The sequence below is a fragment of the Pholcus phalangioides genome, unplaced genomic scaffold, assembly GCF_987345545.1.
Source record: "Pholcus phalangioides strain wild (caught in Gottingen) unplaced genomic scaffold, Ppha-v1.0 ptg000011l_1, whole genome shotgun sequence".
NCBI lineage: Eukaryota > Metazoa > Arthropoda > Arachnida > Araneae > Pholcidae > Pholcus > Pholcus phalangioides.
In genome coordinates, this window is record NW_028301604.1 from 55,103,583 (window position 1) to 55,129,653 (window position 26,071).

Genomic DNA, 26,071 nt, shown 5'->3' on the forward strand with positions numbered 1-26,071 from the left:
ATGTAGACACTTACTAAGACAGGATTTCTAAAAATTCAACCCCCTGAGGGATCATGATAGCTTCAAATGTTGTATGGGGAATCATCGGTGAGTAATTTTCAGATTGCTATATCCACACAAGCGAAGCCGCGGGTAACAGCTAGTGGAATATAAAATCTATTTTCTTTTAACAGTTTTTCCATTAATTTCTTTAACATAAAATCAGTCCTTTGTAAATTTTTGCCCTGAATCATGTGCTTTCAACATGTTAAAATTAATGTCACCTTGATCTGGACCATGTGTGACAAGGGAATATATTAATATATTTGTAGTACCAGGCCAGGAATGGGGATCATTGTAATTTAGCAGTATTTCTTCTACAGTAGAGCACATATTTTGTATGGTATTATCAATTTGTAAGACTACTTACAAGAGGCTCGTCCTCTTGCGAATTATTACGGGACAACTGTAGTAAAATATCTTGTGTAGCAGTGTAGATTTTTCTTCTTGCAGTGGCTCCTTGTGTTTTGCTTCTCTGAGAATTGTCATTCATTGAAGGGGTGGATGTCAAATGTAGTGTTGTATCATCAGCTTGTGAAACAGTAATACATTTGACCTCTTCTACACTTTTTCCGCTCTCTCTGGTGTTTCTGTTCTTAGCCATTTAACAAATTGTTGCGACATTGACTTGCATTCTTCTAATTTTAATTTCCTTATGTTTCTCTTTTGTACACCCAACAGTTGCTTAGACATTTTTAAGCTAGAACTTAACAAAAGTATTATTTTCAACATATTGCCTGTACAAGTATAAAACTGTTCTAAGATACTGTAAACTGTATGGGGCCGTTCAAGTATTACGTAAGCAAATTTTAGCCATTTTTGACCCCCTTCCCCTTATCAGCAAAATTTCGTCATCAGCTCTGCCCCTCTGAATCCTAACGCATATTGGTGGGATCAGAGACATACACAGCGGGCATACGGAGGCTTGTGCCCTGCCCCCGACGATCAAAAATTTATTTTTTTAATGCAAAAAAAAATTTTTTTTTAATTGAAATTTCAGAAGTACCATTATATGTTATTATAATCAATTTCTGTTCATTTCAATGTTATTTGAAGGCTATGAACTCAAAATTTATCTTTAATAAATTCATTGCGACCCACCCTCTAAGCCCTATAATGATAAATCGCATAAATGCACTTGGCCTGCGGACCAAATATGGCTCTGGGGGTTATCTGATGCGGCCTGCCCTCAAACCTAATTTTGTAAAAATGAACTAAGTACATTTACAGAACGCTTAAGTGTCACATGGTACAATTCCAGAGCTTTTAAGCAGCCTGTGGCACATTTTCAGTTCACTTAAATGACCCGGGACACAGTTCCAGAACACTTAAGCAATCTGTGACACATTTTCAGATCACTTGGATCCGTGAAACATTTAGAGATCACTAAAGTGGCTCTGTAGGGCACTTATCAATAGGGGGAATGTTATTTCAAGTGCCCACAAACTATCAAAATGTTTTCTTGTTTTTGGGGCACTGAGTATGATGCTATTAAGAATATTTCATATTTTCATAAAGGGTGGTTGGTGACATAAGCATCATCCAAACCCCCTCTCCCATGTCATCAAATCGGAAACCCCCTCATCTATGCTGACGTAATACTCGAATGACCCCTATACTAACTATTATTCATAGAGCGAATGCAAGCACGTGACAAAATATCATTTGATAAAAATTGTTTTTTCGGGTTCGAAGACCGTCGTCCGTTTGAGTTTGTTCTCAACGTTTCCCCAACACTAGTGGTTGGCATCATCAGGAGAATTGATAAACTGGATCAAAGTCAAGTTTTCCGGAGTCTCAGGTTGTATTTATGCACATAAGTGGCTTGAACTACACTATTGTTTTGCGATTGGTCAGTTGATTCTATGGCTGACAGCGTATTGTAAACAGTTGTTATGCTGGTAGAACCTGATTGGCCGAGAGATGTGGAGTTATCTGATTGGCTGTTGTCATCATTCTGTTGCTGGACCTTGAAGGGGAAGGTTCTTGTTCTTCTGAGAGCTGGTGTCCAGGATCTGCTCAATTTCAAAGTTTCTTCTCTTCTATTATAGCTGTTTTTGTGCTTGTATATTTCAATAGCCTCTCTGTAGATTCGTGGGAAGAAGTGGTCAACATTAGCTATTACCTGTGTTTTGCTGAACTGTACACTGTGGTTGTCGTAAAGCGCATGCTCTGCCACCGCCGACTTTTCTGTTTGGCCCATTCTGCAGCATCGTTCGTGCTCTTTTATTCTCGTGGCCACAGATCTTTTTGTGGTTCCAATATATACCTGACCACAGGTGCACGGTATTCGGTAGATCCCCGGTGTTGATAGAGGGTCACGGTGGTCTTTTGCTGATCGCAGCATTTCACATATTTTTCTGGTTGGTTTGAAAATGGTCTTTATACGATGTTTTTTCATGACCTTGCTGATTCTTGCCGTCACTCCGGGGATAAAAGGCAGCACAGCTTTTCCAATTGATTGTGACTGCTCATTTTCCGTTGGTGATTCCTTGATGGAGCGTAAGGCTTTCTTGATGTCGTCTTTCGTGTACCCATTAGAGCGGAAAACTGATTTTAAGTGCTCAATCTCTTTACCTAGATCTTTTCCTTCACATAGTCTTCTTGCCCTCTCGATCAAGGTTTTCAGTACGCCTCGTTTTTGGTGAGGATGATGATTGGAGAGCTTATGCACATATCTGTTGGTGTGAGTAGGCTTACGATAAATGCTGTGGCCTAAACGTTGACCTTGACGGCTGACCAGAACGTCCAAGAACGGGATCTGTCCTTCTTTCTCTATTTCCATAGTGAACTTGATGTTCGGATGGATTCTGTTGAGATGGTCCAAGAATCGGTGTAAATTTTCTTCACCATGCCCCCAAACAACGAATGTATCGTCAACGTAGCGGAGCCAAATTGTTGGTTTGAGAGGTGCTGTTGTTACTGCCTGCTCCTCGAATTTTTCCATAAAGAAGTTGGCAACTACCGGGCTCAAGGGGCTTCCCATAGCTACTCCATCCGTCTGTTCATAGATGACGTTGTTCCAGGTGAAATAGGTTGTAGTAAGGCAAAGCTGGAAAAGGCCTACTATATCTTTTTGGAATATTTCATCGAGTAGTGCTAAGACGTCTTTCAGTGGCACCTTGGTGAACAATGATACGATGTCGAAGCTCACCAGTATATCATCAGGTTGCAAGTTGATATTTCTTATTTTTTCGACGAAGTGACCAGAATCTTTCACAAATGTGCTTGTTTTTCCTATGTGTGGCTGCAAGATGGTGGTTAACACCTTGGCTAGATTGTAGGTGGGAGATCCAATGGAACTCACAATCGGCCGCAACGGAACCAGTTCTTTATGTATTTTCGGCAAACCATAAATGCGAGGAGAAAGTGCTTCTGTTCTGCAGATACCTTTTTTCTCATTCTCAGGTAAAGACGAGGATTTTACCAAACTGTTCATCTTCCTCAGGATCTTTTGTGTTGGGTCTTTTTTGAGCACTCTATACGTTGATGGATCCAAGAGTTCTGTCATTTTACGGCCGTATTCTTCTGTCTTCATTATTACCGTTGCATTTCCCTTGTCTGCTGCCAGAATGAGAATATCTTTATCGGAGTTGAGGCTCCTAATCGCTCGTAGTTCGGCTGCTTTTAGATTTTTCCGGGGTGGCTTGGCTCTTGTCAGAATTCTGGATGTTTCTACTCGTATTTCTTCTGCTTGCTCTTCTGGCATGTTTCTCATGGCTGCTTCAACATTTGCGATGATTTCTTCAGTGGGAATTTCACGTGGGGTGATGGCAAAATTTCCTCCCTTGGCGAGCACTGATACTTCGTTTTCTGTAAGCACTCGATCTGTCAAGTTCACCACAGTCTTTTTCATGTCCATGGGTGTATGCTCAAACCGGCATTGGTTGATCTTATGAAACTTCACTTTTTGACGTTCTGTGTTGCGGTTGATGTGGTTCTCCATACTCCTGTACGTGATCCCATCGATTTTATTCCAGTCCTCGGGACTCAGCTTGCTACTCAGGTGATAGAATATATCCAGTATGTTTTTGTCGGTTCTGGCAAGTTCACTTAGCTATGCAAATACAAAAGTACCTAGAGAAATAACAAAATTGACAGGGTTATCCAAGCATGTTCGTCATGTGTCTGTTAATGAAATCCTCGAAATATTGCAGTCAAATAATCTTAATATTATTATTTGCATTCTTACCTGTTTTCACAAACACATATACACAAAAACACAAGTATAGGGACTACATAAGGAATTTTTTAGTATTTCCTGGCATTTGCCTTATTTGATGGCGATTTGTTTTTAGTATTATCAGGCAAAATCATCTACTCTTCCTTAGTGACTACATTGCTGTATGCACACTGCAACCTAACCTAAGTTGGGCAAGCTATCATAGGCACGAAAATATCAGTCAGTTCTGCCATTCATTCGAATGTTCATGTTGGTAATCACAGACATCTAGGGTCTAAGTAAGACAAAATCTAATCACCAAACTGCACAGTTGAAAAACGGAAAAATTTAAAAGTACAATTTCTTGTGAATAACATTTTGTGCTGCCCCTTCCAAGTGAGTCCTGTGCAGGTGCACTTGCCTAGTTACAGTGCTGTGTAGGGATCAGAATTCGGAAGAGTTGGTTTCCTAACGGTCCTGATCTTGGTCTTTTGGATTGTCGGGTACCATGTCTTACTCAAGTGCAGCCCCTCTTTGCTGTTGAAATTATCTTTGTGTTTATAATGATCTCTATAGCTTCACAGTTCAGCTGGGAGTAGAAATGTGTTTGTGAAGTGAGGATATCGATGTCATGACCCTTGACGAAGGCATGTTCAACAATAGCAGATTTTTCTGTTTGCCAGGCGACAGTGGTTCTAACCTCACAGAGCCTCAATGCTGTTGTCACTAAACATGCCTTCCTCAAGAATTATGACATCCACTTCCAAGACACTGATATCCTCTCTTCAGAAACACATTTCTACTCCTGGCTGAACCGTGAAGCTAAAGAAATCGTTAAATATAAAGATAATTTCAAAAGGAAGGAAGAAGGGCTTCACTTGAGCAAGACATGACACCCAACAACCCGAAAGACCAAGATCAGAATGATTAGGAAAACAACTCATCTTAATTCCAATTCCCACCCACTCAATCAGAAGTCATCGCTTCCCACCAATATCAACACATCACTTGCTCAACGTCACAATGACAAAGTTGATCCTTCCGCATTTCCAGTAAAAGTGTCAGTGAATAACAGCCATCAAAGGTTGTCTCCTTGCTTGTTGAAAACTGCACTGAAGACATCCACTGCAGTAGTGGACGTGAAATATCTGCTTCAAAGAAGCCTGGAACATGGCATAACAGGCAAACATGGCAAAAGGTATGAACCTTATTATTCTCCAGGGCTGCTGCTTATGAAGTCCCCCATTTTCCCTATTAAAGAATGAACAAAGCCTCTCTTTCTGGGATGAAGGTCACACAAGGTCAGAGGCCATCTTTCTGTGGTCATGCTAGGTAAACTTGTATTCAGAAAAAACGAGAAAAATACATATGGCTCTATCATTTTGGAACACGCCGTATTAGTGATTAAATATATTTCATGAACTGTAATGCTTTTTGAAAGTCAGCAAAAGATTATGGAACTTTGTAAAATTTTGCATGTAATTATTAGTCATTGCATGCAACTAACAAGAGGTAAGCAGTTGAAAAAAGCTTAATTTTATTTTTCTCTGATCCATCTGACCAAGTTAAACCATTTGCACTTGAGTAGCAAGTGAGTGTTTTTTTCACATATGATTTGTTTTCACTACAAGTTCTTGCTAGTGACATTGATACATTAGGGTACAGGGGCGTAGCCAGAAATTTCATTCGGGGGGGGGGACCAAAGTGACAGGACAATGGATTTGGCCATCTTTTTCCCTTTTTTTGGTCATTTTCTCACATTTCGGGGGGGGGGGGGGCAGACCTTCAAGTCCCCCCCCCCCTCGCTACGCCCTTGTTAGGGTAATCTGAATTTTATTATGTGTCTTTCTATAAAATTCAATAAAACTATTTCAAAAGTGCTGATTAGATCAGGCAGTTTTTGCTGATTATTATTGCGTATTTTCTTTTGTTAAAAATGAAGAAAACTAGCTGTGTGTTTATACGTATATGATAGAAGTTTTTCTGTCCAGCGCAGAACTGGTTTTTGGTGCTTGCGTTTTCAGTATTTGTTAACACAGAGCAAACAGTTTTATAAATTACACTTGAAGAGAATTTTAAAAAATCTAAATGAAAAACAGACTACACATGCTTCTATTTTAACCTCTAGTTTCAATGAAATTCATTTGAATAGAGAGCTTCATGTTTTCCTGTAAGGAATAACAAAGGATTGCAAGGTTCGCTTTCAATGAAATAAGTCTGAAATAGAGAAACAATGTCACTCTCCATTGTTCAGACTTTGTACACCTGAAACAGCATAATTCTGTGGTATTTGTCTCCAGATATACTCAAGTTGCATCTTGGTGATTATTTTGTGAAATACCAATATAAAAAAACACTGAACTCTCTGTGTATTTAAAATTTTTTGTTTTTCAATTTGTAGAGTCAATTTGAGTGTGTGGTCATTCTATGTTGCGTGTAAAAAGACTGAAATCTTTCTGGAAATTGTCTTCAGTTGCTAGTTTGCCTTGTAAACATGCTCAGGTGCAAATGGTTGAACTTGTTTTTTTTTTTATTCAAGATGTTCTGCCTTGTTCACAAGATTTTTTGAGCTTTTTTTATGATAATATATTTAGAGCTTGCAATTCTCACTATAATCCACTTTTTCCCTCTATGTTAGGCAGCTTGGTACTTCATATGTTCTAGCTACATCAGGTGCGCTTGTAACAGCATTGGGGTTGAATAGTTTAGTTAAAGTATGTTGATTTTTTTTAGCTGAATTATTTTATTGTAACAATTTTTAGATAAATTCCAGATTTTAGAATTTTGATTAGAATTATAACTGAATATTCAGTAATTTCAACCAGGCTTGAATATCAAAATCTTCATTATTTTGAATTCCTGTGAATTATGTAAAGCTCCATGTTGTAAGCTTCTCAGGTTAAAAAAAAATTGTATGAAAAAAAATAGTTTCTTTACATTTTCAACATAATTCAGAAAATACATTTTTATTTAAGCTGAATTTTTATCTCAACATACACTGAAAAACTACTTTTTTCCCCTAGCTTTTCAGTGCATATTGACTCATTGTATACTCAGTCGTATAAAAAAGTTTAAATTATACTGTTGGATGGCTTGTAACAAACACCCATATTACAAATTTTCATATGTAACAAAAATTCTCCACGAATTTTGCATTCCGATTTCAGCACAATACACCTATAACAACTTTTCAATTGGTTTTCAAACATGAATTCTTTGTAATCTTGTCGGAATCTTATCTGTAAATTTATCTTTCTGCAGTATCGACAACTTGTAATATCCCATTATTTTTTCTTGAAGGCATTTTTGAATTCTCACTGTAAAATTCCTTTAATTTAATTTTTTTTACTGTTCTCTTAAGTTGTATTTTGCTTACAGAAAAATTATTAGGAAGAAAAGATAAAATGACTTCAGCACGAAGGGGTCTTGGACAAATCAGGAATAAAGAGGGGTGGGACCCTGTGAGTAGGGCCAAAGATATTTAGTAAGTGAATATATTTAAATTTTAAAGCTCCCAAAATAAAGGGGCCCTGGTCAAATGCTTCACATCCCTATGTAGAAATTAGACCCTTTAGAGATTATTTATATAACCTAATCTAACCTCTAAAATACCTTTGGTGTACATTCACCAATCTTTGGCTAGATTTGGACAATGGTTATAGTGGTGTTATATTGTGAGCAAGTTAATATTGAGAATGTCCTAGCTCAAAATGCTATCCACATTACTGTGCGTGGAAAGCCAAAAATGAAGAAAAGGTAAGATATCAAAGAAATTTAAAATTCCTTGAAGTTCATTATCCATGATTTTGAAGAACAAAGAGGTATCGGAGAAAAAATTTTCCAACTGTGAACTGATTATCTGCAAAAAGAGGTTTCAAGAAGGAGCTGATATAGATATGGAAATAGCTCTTATTAAATGGTTCGAAGAAATGTTCAAGTGACCAGGGCCCTTTTTTTTCTAAAAAGCAGTTGGGCGTACATAAAAGGATTTTAACACAAAACCTTTTAACAGCTACAATCACATTTAAAAAAAGTAACGATTGACACATCTTTGCTTATGTATTCAATTACCTAAGATTTAATCCAATTGGAATGAGATAAAAATTTAGTTTATTGAGAGTTTTTATTGCTTCATCTTTATTACTATAGTTTTATATTCAATCATAGTGTTATGAATTTAATATGTATTTCCTTCAGAAAGCACCTCCTCTGATTGGTCGATTTGTTCCATTTTGTGCTGTAGCTGCTGCCAATTGTGTCAACATACCAATGATGAGATTAAAGTGAGGATTTAATATGTTCTTTATGTCAATCTAATTAACTTCATTTGAAATGAGATGAAAGTGAATATATATATTTTTTGATTTGGCAGGCATACAGTATCAAGGGTTTCATATTACCTATTTGGTAACACAATAAAGAACCAAGGATATATATATAAAGGCAAATAGTGCAAGGAAAAAATCATGAATCCTAATGTATTTAGACATGCTATAGGTGTTGTCTTTAGAAAGTATATTTATCCACTATGATGTTGGCCAGGTATCATGGGAGTGAACTAGCTTCCAATGCTTATAAAGAATAATCTGATAGACACTCCTTATTTATACTGTTTATGACTATATATGGAGAGAAAGTGAAATTTTGGTTCCAGCTTCATGAACAAGCAGCGTTTTTGCTCCATATCTACAGAGGAAGATAAGGAGTTGGGAGAACACACGCTAAAATTCGGGTAACAATATTTTACACTTGCAATGGCATTGCCTTTGTGAAAAATCCATATTTTTCCTTTTTTGAAAAATAATCTAGATACAATTATAAGAACATTTAAAATACATCCATTTTCTTATGCAAACAGCAATTACTTTCTTTTGTGAGAGAAATGGGTGATTTACACCTTTTTCACTTGTAAAATGCCAATGAATTTTTTATTCTGCGATTGATCAAACTCAATCTGAAACTGACATATTAAAAGTTGTGAAACTGCTGTAGATATAGTCATGAAGCATATAAGTATTTGAAGAAAATTATAAATGAAGTGAGACATGATTTGTTAAATTCTTGAAACTGTTGGCCTTGATCAATCACAATTGGTGATTGTGTAATAAAATCCTGTTTTGAAAAACAGAATAATTTTGATTGACCAACGCAAAAACTGTCTTATACATGGGAAAAATCAAAGTTGGTCTGGGGCAAACATGATTCTTCAGTAATTAAGCTGCATTCGAATTTCTCTGCTGAATTGTTATGCTAAAATAGCACAAGTAATGAAGTTTGTGCTGAAATATATGTATTTAACTAGGAAATATAATTCTTAAAAAAATCCACTAGTTATGTGCATGTATAAAACCTTGTTCAATAGCAAAACAAATAAAAAGAGTGACGAAAGCACCATCTAAAAGGAAAAAACTTTTAATGCATAATTAGCCAGATGAAAAGGCACTAAGGGAAAATAATTCTCCCCCCCCCCCTCAATTTTTCCCCTTTCATGTTACATGGTCTCAAGGATAATTCTCAAGCATTATGATGTAGAGGTGCACCAGCTTCCATTGCTCATAAGGAATAATCCGAGAAAAATTCATTATTTTAATGAGTTTCTCTTGGGTTATTGTAAGTTTAGCATAAAATTACCTGACAAAAAAGATTTTAAGATTATTATTCTTTACAGAGAATTACGGGAAGGAATCCCCGTGGTTGATGAAAACTCAAATAAAATTGGGGATTCCAAAATTGCTGCCAAGTGGGCCATAATACAAGTTACTTTGTCAAGGATAGGCATGGCTATGCCTGGAATGTGTAAGTACATATTCAAATGAAAAGTATTTGAAGTCTGAGAAATAAATGTAATGATGAAGAAATAACAATTCAATGTTATTCTTAACCCAGAATAAGGATAGATTTTAGATTTTGGTTAAAATATCTTTTCATCTTATACAAGAAGCAATATATTTGTATAATTATTCACTTTTATGTATTTATAGTCAGTATATCACTTTAAAAAAAAAAAAGTAAACACGTTTTTGAAATTTACAGTGGAAAAAATACCTATGTACATTTGATGTTTGTTATAACAACCATTACCATAAGTACCAAATGTTTTCTTATATAACGACCATTCAATATAACAATTTTCGATGAACTGATGAGGGGTGTTATAAAAAGCTTTTCTTTTTACTGTACTGTGCTGTTGATGCATATGTTTAAAATATGTTACAAATTTTTATTGTACAGGCATCCTTCGCTTTACTCAATTAATTAGTTCTACAAAATAATCACATACAATGAAATCATGCAAAGTGAGTTGAATTTAACATGGGAGGAATAGGGGTTTGTTTTCTTCAGAAGGATTAAAAAAATTGAACCCAACAGCAAAGGAACTTTTTTTAATGAATTAGTTATTCAATCTTATGAATAAATCCCATGAATTTATTCATTACGAATGAATTAATACTTTTGCTGTCTTCACTACTTCTGATTTGATTCTGGTCTGAGTGCTGATGTTTTATTTCCTAAAGAGTCTGATATGACATGCTGATAACGTTTTTAATGAAACAGTTGGGATTTGGCTGACAAGCAGCATTTTTTGTTTCTTTACAAAAACTTTAGTAGAAAAGCCAGAAAATTCTGCATTTTCTATTTCTAGTTTCTCTGGAACTGCTTTTTTGATTAAATTTCTCATGGCATTGTGTCAATGTGTTGTACCAAATATTGTTCGTGTTCATCAGTGAGATCTGGTGAGTTGTACCTGAGAATTTCTTTCATTATTTGTCTCAGTTACATCATCAAATCCATCATATTTAGTCATCAAAGAATTTAACTATGTTATATGTCTTCGATTTGCAGGGTGCGGTAGCCCAGGTTGATAAGATATTTGCCTGAAGTACCAAAGGATGTTTAGAGGTGTCGCAAGTTCGGTACCTGGTTCATGGTTCGTCCTTGTCAGAAACTTGCCTGACACAGGAGTACAAGAGAAACAGTGACATGACCACACAAAAAGATTGTTACTGCAGGGAGTCCCACATCGAGGGATTAGCTCACCAACCTCTCGATGAGTATGAAAAAAGGCTGCAGTTTGGAATCTGCAATAAATTGTAGGTCCCGGTCTAATTAGCCATCATGTGCAGAAAATGACCGTGGTGCAATAAAAATGATCAATGATCTTCAATTTGCAAGCCCATTTCCAGGATTAAACACCAAGCCAAATTTTGCAGGTTGGAATTCCTAAAATAAACTTTTAAAAATCATGTTATAGCAAAATCGTGTAAAGCAGTGATTCCTGCTTTACACGATTAACTTTAAACGTGGGCGTTAACGCCCCCTGGGGGTGATGGAATGTTCCAGGGAGGGCGGTAGAAGCTACGGGTATAGCATAGGATTCTATGGGTGAGATTGCGTTGGGAGAAAAAAATTTCTGAAGAGGGGGGGCGATGGGAGAAAAAAGGTTGGGAAACTATGGTGTAAAGCGAGGGATACCTGTGCAAAAAAATGATTGAAGTTATCTCAATATGCCACAAGTTCTGTCTGCTCTTTTCACTGAAAATCAGTCTTTATACTACTTATTTTATGTGCAGAGAATCTTTAGTTACTTGATGTTGCTGATTCACAAAGAACAGGCAGACATGCAGGATGATATTAAACACAATCTAGGCATCTGCCATTTAAACTTCTAATTCAAAAAGTAGATGGCAGCACTTCAAACACAAAACAGGCATACGTCAGACATGAATACCTTGGGGGGGACACGTGAACATATAAGCATAACATATGCACCAATTTTTTTAGAAATTTCCCAAGAATGTTTACAAGGTTCATGCACGGTTCAGTAGTAACTACTTCATATGCATGTGTACATTATTATTTTATAAGCTTCAAGATCTATTGAGCTTCAAATATGTCATGTGTTTGAATTTTACAGTGTATTCAATTTTTTATCATCTTATCCAAAAAAGTGAATTAACTGAGAGAAGACATAAGTAAAAGAACCCCCTTTCACATAAGTAGGTATCTACTACAGAAGTGTGGGAATACCAATCATAATTTTTTCTATCAATATTATATTTCAGGTTCATTAATATGTTTGTATTTCACTATTTATTAGTACTATGAATGCATGAAGATTATAAAATATTCAATACAATTTAAAAAATTGATTACTTTTTGTAATATCAATCTTGGTATTCATTCAAATTACAAAATCAAACTTTTCATCTTTTTTTTTAAATCCAATAATTGTCAATTTATTTAAACTTATTAATGGATGGATTTGAATTAAATGATTTAATTGAATTTTTTTCTTATTGCTTATATTGTTTTTTCATATTACAGTTTCAAGTTTATCTGGGATTTGTCTGTTAGTCTTCAGGTTGATTTTAAATAACATCTTTTCTTGAAATTTCTACACCATACATTCAGTATATACAGTCGAACCCCCTGATTTAACAAATCAATTAAATGTGACATTTTTATTTGTTAAATCAAGGATAATCATTATATCGGGGTTGAGATTAACACAAATATAAGCACAGAAGTTTCTAAAGAAATTTGTTAAATTGAGGAATCCATTTAATAAGAATTTGTTATATTGGGGGTCCAACTGTATACAGTTTAATTGCTTGATCTTTTTATTTATTTTAGTGATTCCTCCATTCATCATGAATTATTTGGAGAGGAAAGGAACATTAAAGGTTAGTTCTGCACTTCATTGCATGTTAGGATGACAATATTCAGAATTTCTCGTTTAAAAAAAATCCTCTTAAAAACATAATTCAGCTAATGTATATTTGAAGTTACTTCAGAAATTTAGCACTCGTATACGTGGATAGTATTATAGATATCTTTTCAACTTTTTTCCAAATTTTAAGCCCAAAAAATATTGGGGATTTCTTATGCACATTAAAATACAGTAAGTAAACTGAAGTTGGATATCCAGAAACTTTTGATGGGATTGAGGCCATAAAATTTATTGCCATAGCATATATTAACATTATATACTAACTTTCTCTTTCAAGCAAATTACCTTTGCTTGCAAGTAAGGGTATGAATAAATTAAAATTTCTAACTTGTTAGAAATTGTTTTATATTGGCAGAATTGAAGGATCACATATTTAATATTGAGTCATCTTTGCAATGTAAATCTGGCAGCAATTAAAATATCAACATTGATGACTTGGCCAAAGTTAATGACATAGTTAGGTCTATTGTAAATGAAGTTAAATCATAAAGTTATCAACTGCATGGAAGTCCAGGGTCCCACCACTGGCATGAAGGTAAACACTTTAAGCGTCCAACATAAAACAAACACATTTTTCAACATTTTAATATATAACACATTTTTAATATTTAATGTATAACTTTTCAAAATAAGGTGCATCATGTCTCATCGCTGGGTTGCAGCTATTTGAGAAACTTCCCCCCCCCCCCAAAAAAAAAGAAAATTAACGAGCAACACCAACAGACCCTAGGATCACCCATACAAGTGTAAACCAAGATTTCGATAGGACATCAGCAGTCTGACCTCTGATTCTGTTCTCATGCAACTGCTGGACTTAACAAACTGGCCCAAGCCGGTATGCCAACCTCTAGTACTGGATAGGGTTTCTGAGTTGAACCTACAATCATTACTGTAATATCCCAAGGGTGAGGTCAGAAGAAATTCATTGGGAACCTTGTATTAGAATATGCTGTAGCCCTACGGCCATCTGGAATGGGCGTTCCAGATTACCTCTCTCTTTGTGGGAATTGTTTTCATAGAGGAGAAATAACAAACACTTTGTCAAGATGTGAGAGTTATGGCTGTAGTTAAATTATTTTTCATTGTCTGTGTCTCGTGCATACACTGCATAGTTTATAATAAGTTATTATTTCTATATATTTTTTTTACAGAGATACCCGTGGATTAACGCTCCAGTACAAGTAGGGCTGTGTGGAATATTGTAAGATTTACTTTAGCTCCCTTTTCACCATGCATCTATTATAATTGTGGTTATTTAACCGTATATAACCACTTAAAATTATACCAAGTATACTTGTATGTGATCAAGTAAACAAGTTATTTGAGTGCACATAGCATGAAGCTGAAGATCAACCCTACAATGAGAACAAAAACAATTCGAGAACTTCGGGTGCATGTAGGATTATTTGTTAGATACACCCTTCATGGTCAGAATGCTAAATGTTACTTATCGGTCATTGTAATGAAATGGTTGCTAAATGTGGGGTCCTTATAACAAGTGTCAACTGTATTGTATATATAAGTCCCAAATGTTTTAATATTATGACTACCTTATATGAAGGAGAGATTTTTTTTCTGGGTATTATATGCCAATATTAACTCAGAAAGAAAAGTCTGTGCGGTCTCTGCCGGGAATTGAATCAAGTCCTCTTGCAAACTGGGCAAGCTCGCTATCCATATACACCACAGAGACACTACCATTCCTACATTATTTATGCACTGTGGCATGACATACTGAAGTAGAGTCTCAGTAGCTTCCTTTAACTTCAGTAAAGGGTCCCCAGGTGGCAAATTTATAGGCTATCCTATGTGTTTCCCTTTCAATACAACAGCAACTTGATATAACATCAGTTTTTGATGGAACAATGGGGTTGTACCTAAACTGATGGTCAGAACTGTAAGGGGTGATAGAACTCTTATTCATCAAAACAAACAACTTTCACCTTACAATATAGGGTTGGAAAGCGAGCAGCGAAAGGGGCACCTTTTTTGGAGTGGATGAAACGTTGCCTTTTGCAAAACCTTCATTCATCTGTTATTTGTCCTTCAACAGGTGCTGCCTGATTTTTTACGAAATGTATCAGCAAATCTTTGAGTGATTATGTGGTTGCAGCACATTTCATCGGGATTGTGCAGAACTACTTGGACATTGCCTTCCCAAACAGATGGATTGGCTACTGTGAGCCTATCGCTTGGTCTCCCAGTTCTTCCTATCTGTCCTGCCTGGATTTTTTTTCTCTGAGGACAGCTAAAAAACATCTTTTATGAGATCACCAAAGGACCTTGTTGTTCGAATTAGTTTCGCAGCTGCAGATGTTTGTGAAATGCCAGGAATCTCCCAACATGTTGTAGCGTAGTGGTGAACTCATTTTTGCCAATGAGATAACAAATCATTATTCCTGATTAAATGATTTTTAATTTTAAATAACAATATATGTACATTCTACATTTTAATTAAAATACTTTAAGTGTCGACCATGTTGGTCGCACATCCATTCACTATCTCGGTTCGTCTCTCTCTGTCTAAGTTCTTATCTCTCGTTAGACGACGGCGTACTACCTCTACAGGAGCAGGTGTTTCCAACCGGCAGATGTTTTGACTGCACCCGCCGGGGCAGTCCACATATGTTCAAGGGGTAGGATTCAATGGACGTCACAATGTATGCGATTCACTCGATAGCCAATGTGACGCTTGTATTGCGGTTGATGGTCCCTCCTTTGAGCATTTGTAAATTTTTCGATTATGAAGATTCTTTGTCCTTTATTATTCATCTTTACTTTCTCCATTTTCACAATGTAGGCGCCCTCTGGTAGCTCACTGCTTGTTTTCTAACCCCCACATTATATGGTGAAAGCTGTTTGTTTTGGCGAGTTCTATAATCCCTTACAGTTCTGATAATCAGTTTAGTTACACCCTGTGTACATGTATGCTTATACAGGGTGCATAGTTAATGCCTCTCGCCGCAAATTACTGGTGAACCATTCATCCTAGAGGCATCTAATTAGAAAAAGTACCCAAATAGTGTGATAGTGTGTAGTCTTCAGATATATACATTTTAATAAGGTGATCCTCTCACGCATTCCCAAGGGATCAGCATGATCTGTCCAGGGACTTTGTTAGTATTAGTAGACATCCATGTCCGAACCAGGAATTTGAATACGTCATTCATATTGCAAGGGGATTGTATAGTTATTAAAATAAAAAAAAATTAACCTTTTCTACGGACACCCTGTCCTAAATACTTAATTGTAAAGTTGTTGCCCTGTCTCTCCTGAGACCAACAAAAAAAAAGTTACATGTTTCCAAGTGCAATATTTGCTGAGATATTTGAAAAATCTGAGAAAAGTTGGCAAAGAACAGCACGGACGAGGGAAAGAAGCATCCATTTGTTGTTCTCTCCTAACTTTTCTCAAACTTTTGAATTCAAATATCTCAATGCACCTAGAAATGAGGATTTTTTTTTTTGGCATCAGGAGAGACAGTGCAATAACTTTCTAATTGAGTTTTGAGGACAGGGTGTCCATATAAAGTTATTTTTTTAAATTTTAATAACTATACAACCTTTTACAATATAAATGTAGACTACACATTATTTCAGTACTTTTTCTAATTGGATGCCTGTAGGATCAACGGTTTGCCAGTAATTTGCAGCTAGAGGACTTAGCTATGCGCCCTGTACATTGATCTATAGAATGTGATGCAGTATCATTTTTCTTTTTTTATTCACCATGTTATGATTTACATAAAAACAACTTTTGAAAACTAATAACTCTTTTTTTTTTCTTTACAGTTTAGTTTTTGCAACCCCTCTTTGCTGTGCTCTATTTCCACAAAAAAGGTGAAAATATTTAGTGTTTATACGACTTCAGGGGTCCAGGATTTAATCATAGTCTTATTTTTGTGAAACTAAAAATTTTCATTTATAATACCTTTAATTTAATAACTCCACAATTTATTCTCTAATGCGATCATACGCAAAGATTTGTTCACAGATTAAAAAATTTATATACCCCAAAGCAGAATATGCCGAAATCTGCAATGTACGTCACAGAACAATTAGTGCTACTGTAGAACAAGCTGAAGAATTTTAAGAGAGAGTGCAGAAAACACTATTCTGGGGGATTTTTACCGCAAAAAATTTCCCCAGTCAGCCGAGGGCTTGCTGCAGAACATTGCGAAACATTCTGCTTTGGGGTTTATATCAGCATCACTCTTTATGAGAACAGGAACTCTCATAAAATCAGAACAAATATTTTTCTCAGAGACGTACAGGTAAGGGCAAAACAAAAAAAATTGAGGTATTAACAGAAAATACATTTATATGCTGTTTTAATTCATTTCTTTCAATTTAACAGATTATTTTTTTTGGAGGTAGGTGACTACTACTACTTAACCGTATATGCACCATGCACATAGATTTTTCTGCGGAATTTCTGACAAATCAGTGTATGCTGCAGCATATGTTCTGAGTGTATGTCCTAACATATTTGTGTTTCCGGAGTTGTGCTTTATTCGTGTTCTTGCTGGTACTGCCATCTGTCTTCCACATTTTGAAGTGGAGATCGGAACTGCTCGAGTTTTCTTGTTAGTATCACATTGAAGGTCTGTCTGCCCTCTGGGGAGACAGGTGAGTGAAAACTTCTCTAGAAGAGTGCATCCTTCCTTGAAGGTCTGTTCTGCAAATGTCTATTCCCCCCACCACCACCCATGAAATGGAATCTCTATATAAGACACCCATTGATTGAAACATTTTCCCACTAATGGGGAATGTCCATTAATAGGTAGTGAAATATATTGAAGCCTGTTTTTTTGTTTGGTTTGGCATGATCTGTGTGGACTCGTGTATCGTGGGAGCAGTCAAAACTTAGTTTTCACAGGTGCAATAATATCTCTAACAGTGGTTGTGATTGATGAGATAGGAAGTCTTAGCAACATGCATGCATGCCTGAGAAGGGCACTCAAGGTCAAGTTTCTGGCATCGCTGAATGAAGTACTGTAAAATTGTAATTCCCATGCTTTATTTCTTAATATTTGTTTTTGTAGACATGGAATTGTATGAAAATCCTATTTTCAGTTCCAATAGTTCAAAATGCTGTCTTTCACTCATGGAATTTTGTGGAGAATCCATTTTTCAGATGCAGAATTTTGTGAAGTGTCTGTTCAGCTGGACAGCCACCTTCAACATATGTTTGCTGTTTGTAAACTTTATTTTCTTTGCTTGACTTTTTATCTATAGTTAGAATCAAAGTAGTTACTACAAATTACAGTTAGAATCTAATTAAAATCAAAATATTATGACACCTGTTAAAAAAAAAAAGAAAACCTGCCGAAAAAACCCTTAATAACACTTCTTTTTTTTTTTGGGGGGTATGAACTGTAGATCCTCATGTGTATAAAATAAGTGTGGTGGGACAGAAATGATGTCCTATTTAAAAATTCTCTTCAGATTTAAAATTCACGTAAAATACATACAGGCATGAATTTTCAATCTGCCAATTTGTTGCTTCCAAATTTGAAAGACAGATTTTAGCAGAAGAACACATATTGTACATTCCTTAAAACAATCATCTTTGCGTTAGGAATACAACACATATGCAGCACTTTCCAGCATGCACCAATTCATTAAAATTCCCAGAAGAAATGTTTATGAGGTGCATGTGCGTTCTAGTAGTTAGTCTTGTGGTATCATTCATATTGCCCGATAAAGGGCATTATTTTCAATGGGATGGATAGGATGGTCCATGAACTTTTAGTACACTGCCAATCGACTGCTTTTACAAGGGGACACCAGTATCAATTGGTGAGGGACAATACAAGGTTATGGTGTCGCAGGGATTTTTTCTCTAATAGGGTTGTTAATAAATGGAATAGCTTACCACCGGAGGTAGTAAATTTTAACACAATTGACACGTTTAAAAAGAAATATGATAAACATGTTGGGGTAAATCGAGAAGCTATCCATACTTAGAATCAGACAACCATAAGTATTCTTTATGGGCATTGTGTAATATTTTATCATGTGTATATATTGTTTATAATTTTTATTAATTGCATTTTTAATTGTGTTGCTATATTTTTGAAATATATGACATCCATATTTTTATGAGCAACTTTTTCTCAGCCACCTCGTTGGGCATTTTGTCTGTTGTGCCGTTGTATTTGTATTTGTAAAGCCTGGAAAATCGGTTTATTTATTTATTTTTTTTTTGAATATTGACATGTCACATTGAATAACTTTTTGTATGTGCCAACATGGTCCATGCGATCCTTGGTGTTTCGAATACTTGATGATGTGTAATTATGTCATAAATTTTCTAGTTTCTGACAAAACTAGAAAAATATATATTAACTTAAAAAATAAAATCAGAATGGATGAAAAGATTCTTTGATAAAAGTTTTTTTAGTACGTACGTCCAAATTTTTTTTTAATCAAGTTCTATCGAAATTGTCTTTTTTTTTTTTTTTTTTTTGCTAACTGAAAAATGCCCTTTCTTCACATGACTCGCCATTCTTAGCTTGTCAAGACAGAGCACAAACTTTTGAAATAACTTTGTTTCCTTGCCGATTCCAAACGTTCTAAACATGCAGACAGCACATTTTTTTAATGGTATTGGCTACTGAAACTTTTCCACACACACTCTAAATGGCTTTATTACCTCCTCTGTTCAAAAGGAACAGATTTTTGTTTCCCACTTTTGCTTGTTTGTCTCTAAAGAGCTCAAGGTCAAATCTCCGAATTGTGGTTTTGGGTGACGAGAAATAATAAAAAAAATTGTTGTATCAAAAGGGCTTTTATTTATTAAATAAGGGTTTGTGTGTGTGTGACTTTTGTTTTTGCCACCATTTTGGTAAGAATTTGTTGAATCAGAGTTAGTTATATCAGAGTCCGTCTGTATTTAAGTATATCGAATAATTTGTGTGTATTTATACATAAAAATTTATCTTTCTAGTTCAATATCTGTGACTAGTTTGGAACCTGAACTACAAGCCATTTTGAAATCGCATGAAAAGCCAGATAAAGTTTATTATAATAAAGGTCTCTAGTTTTTCAACATGGGGCTGCTGTATTTGTTTTTGCATTTCTGTTATCTATGTTAATATTCATAGATTATATATTTTATTCTTTGTTGGTGGTGGATTTTTTTTTTTTGTTACGTTTGTTTTGCATACTTTCTTATACAGAAATATGTTATTGTGGTATTTCTTTAAAATAAATGTTTGCTATAGTCTCTTTGGTGCTAATTAATTTTGTTGATGTATTATTTTTGGGGAGTAACAAAATGGCATTAATATGGCTTTATGGCCGCTTCTGATCATAATCATAGATTGTTTCATGTTATAATAAATCAAGGGCCATTTTCAAAGTCCATTGTTCATGCTTTAACTTGTTCACATCATTTTATGACTGATTTTGGTCGAAGTCATCTTTCACTTTGTGACATTTTAAATGACCATTATGATGCATCTCACACTTTTAAATTCAGTTATTGATTTTTACAAATTATAGTTGTTTACAATCTGCGTCATTGTTTTATTGATATATGTGCTTTATACAGATACAAGGCCACAACAGGTAGAATGCCCCTATTTTCAGTGAGTGAAAATTTCAGTTTTAAAACAGGTGGGCGAAGAAAATAAATTCTACAATTATTTTTGTAGCACATCTGAAGTTTTCCCTGAGAATGAAGCTGCATTCCCTTATGGATTCACTGATAATGACATTAAGGCACATTTATGATTTTGCCGCTTGCGGACTATACGAGTTTTTCCGCCTTTATCCCAATTCTAGTCTAATTTTCTTGAGTACTCTTTCGTCGAATTTGCCACTCTGTGCAATAACCCGCTTGGTCTCCTTCCACTTCTGCAAGTGCACCTGTGATTCTAAGTCACACTTTTGGTCACTCCCAAGCTTACACTCTTTAAGTTGCTCATTTAGTCATTCACATTCTTGCGCACCGTTCTGGTCACTCACATGCTTGCACACTGTTTTGGTCACTATTTTCATTGCTCACTGACATAGTTCCTTGCTGGGTTGCTCTTTTGATCATTTACTCATGCTCTAGGTTATTCTTATGGTCATTCACAAGCTTTAGCTCACTCACTAATCTGATTCCTCACTCTGTAGGTCATTCTTTTGTCATTCACATGCTTGCACAAACTCTATAGGTCACTATTTGGTCGTTCACAAGTTTGCACATGCTCTAGATCACTGTTTTGATCATTCACATGCTTTTGGTCATCCACATGCTTGCACGCTCTATAGGTAAATCTTTAGCTCACTCAGGAGCTTGCAAATTCTCTTTTTGGTCACTAACTGACCTAGCCTCTATCTATCTAGGCAGAGACGGATTTATTGAGGGTTAAACAAATTTTGCCACCCTTGTCCCAATTTTCTTGGCCAATCATTCTTCAAATTTGACGCCCCTCGGAGCTAGCCGCCCTGGGCTTTGGCCCGCTAAGCCCCCTATAAATACGCCACAGCAGGGGCCTTCACAGGGTGACGCTAACAGGGCTCAGGATGAATCTCATCACTTTTTGATTTTAAAGTCTACAAACTCACTATAGTGGGGCCTAAAAATATGAAATATCTGAGCAAAGGGCCTTCCCCAAAAGAAAACCTAGCTCAAGAGCCCTGCTTCAGAAGGTGAGCTTTTGAACATAGCCTCTCTATAATATGAAAATAAAGGCCTCCGCCGCATCCAATAATTTGAAGCCTTTATAAATTTCAAATCTTTATCGGGTGTGAATAAATAAGCACCTGGATCAAACGTTACAAGTCGATCCCGCTAATAGCATTTCTCCAAAAACCGTCATAAAAAAACGTTGAAAGCGGAAAAACGCTTTATACGGGAAATCAATGAATATTAGTGAAAGATAAGATCACGAAAATGAATCGTACTTAGCGGGAAAAGGTTCCAAGAGCATTGCCTTGACCAGATGCTTTTTTAGCATTTTACCCCTCCTAATGTTGAAGGGAGGTAAAAGGATGAAATACACTCCCCCTCCACGGTCCAGCGCCCGGGGCACCAAACCCGCCCTACAAGTTTCGGCCCTGAGGAACATTATAAGCGGAATCCACTATATAAAATTGATTATGTGGTGTCGGATGTGCTGCGGGAATTAAATTTAACTAGGAGAGGAATCTTTTCAGACAAAAAATCTTAAAATTAGTATTGTGCACTTGATAATCATAAATTATTTAAAAAATGCAAATCATTCCATTTTCCATGAAAGTAAGTTTTTGTTATTTAACGTATCCGTGGCGGAAAAAAGTGTTTTTGAATAGGTTTTTGACAACCATAGTCTGCACAAAATTGAAAGAAATTTATTATTTTAAATCGTGCAATATTAGAATTTCATTAGGAAGTTTTTTAATCTTAAATTTTTTTTAATTATGCCCAACAATTAGTACCCACAAATTTTATTGAAATATGCGCTAATTGTTTCATGTTATCGAAAACAATCTGTACGTGTTCCAATAACTTTTCAATGTTATATTTTAATACTTATGAACTATTTTTATATTTTATCTTAACTTTCTACTCTCCCATAAGCCCGATTTACTATTCAGTATTTTGTGTGTTTCCAATGTATTGTATTGTTTTGTATTTCCTGATTAGTAATTCCGAAACTCGTGCTAAGGTGCTTCCAAATTTAAGTTTTCGTTCTTTATGAGTTTTTCACAAATTTATGAGAAAATTTGAGAAATTTTCACCAACGAGAAATTAATGTTTGAAGATTGGGAGTAATTTTGATGCTCTTCAGTCAGAAGCGCCTTCACGGTTTTGCCGCGCGTGGGCTACACGAATTCTGCCGCCCTTCTTCCATTCTAGTCTAATTTTCTTGACAATATATACTCGTTCCTCGAATTCACCACCCTGCGCTATAACCAACTTGCCTCCTTCCCTACACTCCTCCACATAGGTGGAGATAGACTTGAAAGTCTTGGGGGGCGAAAAACCCGAATTTCAACTTTTTTTAGCTTGAAATTCGGGTTGTTAACCAATCGGAGACGACGCGGGTGCACTATAATCGCGCCCTAAGTGTTGACAGAAGGAAAACCTGCCTTCTTACTGAAGCCAAAGAACATAATTTCAGTCCCACGGAAGACTGCATCCTCAAGCCAAAAAGAAATAGAACTGCGTTCCGGAAAGAAAGTGTGTTTCAATGTATATATAACTCGTCAAGAGCCTGTGATCTCTCAGCTGGAGGGAGGGGGGTGGCCATGTAGCTACCCTTTTCATCAGTATTTTATTATTATTACTTAGTATAGTGTGGAAACAAGTGTAATTTTTGGAATCAAAGCCGACCATCACTGTTATTTGTTTACTTTCGTCTTACCGACACGTCTAGGGAATGGTCTCTGCAGCCGATAGCCCTGCTTAATTCAACTGTAACTGTAACTGTACCGACACGTCTGTCGCACGCTAATAGTGTTATGTTATTAATACTTGTATAAATTGTAAATAAACGCACATGTAATTAAAATATATTAAAATCAAAATATATAATTAAAATTCGATAACTAGCCGGCTCTCCCACCGCACAACGGCACGTCCTACACACCCATATTAGTTTTCTCTGTAACGGGTAAAGCTGATAACAGAAGAATGGTTCATTGTTTTCAAAGAACCAACTTTGATCTTATGAGAGAAATTTTAGCAGGAGTTAGAATCAGTTGGTGTGGTACGTCAATGGAAAGAATTTAGGGCAGAACTATCCTCTGATTTACATGACGTCATAACCTTTGTTCGTAAAACCCGCGTTTGTCGCAACCCATTTGGGCTAAGGAAAATTTGCATAATGTTCATATTGAAAAGAAAAGGGTATTTAGAGAGTATAAAAGTGGAACAGGTGACCTGTCACCATTTACTGAAAAAAGCAGGGCATTGAAGAGGGTGATTAGCGAAAATAAAAAGAAAGTTGAATCTAGGCTAGCAGATAACACTGGCGCTGATCCAGAATGATTTTTTAAGTATGTCAACAATGGATGTAAGGGGACAGTTGGCCCCGTCTGAATAGAAGGATCTGGGGTAGAGAGCAATGTAGGCATGTGCAATGCTTTCAATGACTTTTTCGCGTCGGGTTTTAATAGGGAAGATGATATCGAAAGTACGGGTGTGTCATGGGGTGATAAAGTCCTCAATGATATTCAAGTGTGAAAGTACTAACACTTCTGAAAAATGCATGTGCGAGCAAAGCACTAGGAACAGATGATATTTATCCTCTCCCACTCGAAAACCTTGGAAATTATTATCAAAATCCAGTTGGATAATAATTGGTGGATATACCATAATAACGTATTGTCGCAAAACCAGCATAGGTTCAGGAAGGCGAAGTCATGTGTAATTAACTTCCTTTGCTTCTTTGATCACGTAAGTAAGACTTTAAGAAATGGCAAAAACGTCGATGTAGTTTATCTTGATTTCCAGAAGGCATTCGATGGGTTCCATCATTGTAAAATCTTGAAGCGTTAACGTGAGATTGGGATGGGGGCAACTTGTTGAATTAGATAGATTCGTGGTTGTGAGAGATAGGTCACAACGGGTTATGGTGAACGGATAATTTTCTGATTCTGCAGGTGTCAAAACTGGAGTTCCTCAATGACACGTCCTTGGTTCCATTCTTTTTTCACTTTTTTTCGATAAACTCGGTCAGGGGTATCTATGGGATTGTTAACAAATTCACAGATGACGTGAAGCTAATGGCGGGAATCCAAGCGACAGTAAGATGCCTCAGACGAACTTAATGATTGCAGCATGAGCATGACCTTTAATGTTGGTAAATGCATGGTTACTTATTTTGGTCCGCACAATTCACGTTTCTCTTGCGATTTGAGTGGTATTACTATCGCGGATGCAACTCAGGTTACCGATTTGGGAATTGGGCGTCTCAGGTTTTCTAAATATTGTTCAAAAAAGCGAATAGAATGCTCGGTTTCATTCTTAAAAAGGTCTCTTCGTGTTCTTCCAAAGTCGTTTTTCCGCTTTTCCGAGGCTTAGTTCGTCTTGCACTGGAGTATGCCGTAAAGGTTTAGAGATCTTACTTACAGAGAAACATAGACTTGGTTGAGGGGGAGCAGAAAAAAGTTACGCGTGCTAAGGGTTTACAAATTCCTGACAGTTTGACAAAGAATTCCTCCGGAATTGGGAACGGGAAATCGTAATTCCCGAGAAAACTCTAAGCACCTTCTCAACCAAGTCTACATTTCTGTGTAGGTAAGGTCTCCAAATTTTTACGGCATACTCCAGCGCAGGACGAACTGAGCCTCGGAAAAGCGGAAAAATGCTTTAAGGCGCGTATACACTAGCGTGCAGATCTTGCAACGCACGACCCTCTGCAACGGTTCGAATCCGCCCGTGGGTACACAAACTTCCTTTGTGTTCCTTTCTTTCTTTGTGTTCCTTTCTTTCTTTGTGTTCCTTTGTGTTCCTTCCGTTCGTTGAAAAAACCGGTTCCAGGTGCTGCGTCCAGTGCGTGTGAAAACAGCTCAAGAATCGTTCGCTACACCGTACAAATTACTGAACAACCAATTGCGAATGCTTTTATTGCATGATCTGCGCGCTAGTGTATACGTGAATTTAGGAGAATGCGAGGAGACCTTTTTGAGGATTGGATTCACAACTCCCTTCGTTTATATGACGTTGTTTTCGGTCTCGATTGCTCTTTATAAACTTTTTAAAGTTAAAATATTTCATTTATGCGCCACACAACTTACATGACGTTTTCATGACACGAATCCAAAATTTATAATTAATTGATTAATATTATATTATTATTATACACTGCTCAAAACAATTAGGGGAGCAAGCAAAAAAGTGAAGAAAACCATGCGAGATAGCCACGTATTGGCATACAATGGATAGTACACGCGTATCAATGCGCAATACAGAAAAAAGACGTAAAAAAATTTGGAATTAATCTTTAATTCTTTGAAAATATGGAAAAAACATGAAAAGATGATTTAGGGCAACAATTTGGTTACATGTAAACGGTAAAAAAAAGTACTGTTTAGACATGATGCATGAGTTTTAATAGGGCGTGTGGTCTCCTCGAACAGCTAAGACTGCTGCACACCTGTTTGCCATGGATGCGATGAGGTTATCGATCAGACTTTGGGGAATACTGTTCCACTCCT

At 36.2% G+C, this 26,071-nt stretch overlaps 1 protein-coding gene across 2 annotated transcripts in view; it reads left to right on the plus strand.

Annotated features, from left to right (window-relative positions):
- The window catches only part of Sfxn1-3 (Sideroflexin-1-3), a 47,417-nt gene extending 27,255 nt beyond the window's left edge, over nt 1-20,162 (plus strand). For both annotated transcript variants that reach the window (XM_089239725.1, XM_089239724.1), the window contains exons 5-11: nt 6,840-6,915; nt 8,399-8,484; nt 9,870-9,997; nt 12,836-12,885; nt 14,084-14,133; nt 16,724-16,771; nt 19,884-20,162. In XM_089239725.1, coding sequence (XP_089095851.1) covers nt 6,840-6,915; nt 8,399-8,484; nt 9,870-9,997; nt 12,836-12,885; nt 14,084-14,133; nt 16,724-16,771; nt 19,884-19,977 — 532 coding nt within the window. In that variant the 3' untranslated portion in view covers nt 19,978-20,162. The remainder of the gene's footprint in view (nt 1-6,839; nt 6,916-8,398; nt 8,485-9,869; nt 9,998-12,835; nt 12,886-14,083; nt 14,134-16,723; nt 16,772-19,883) is intronic.
- The last annotated feature ends 5,909 nt before the right edge of the window (nt 20,163-26,071 follow it).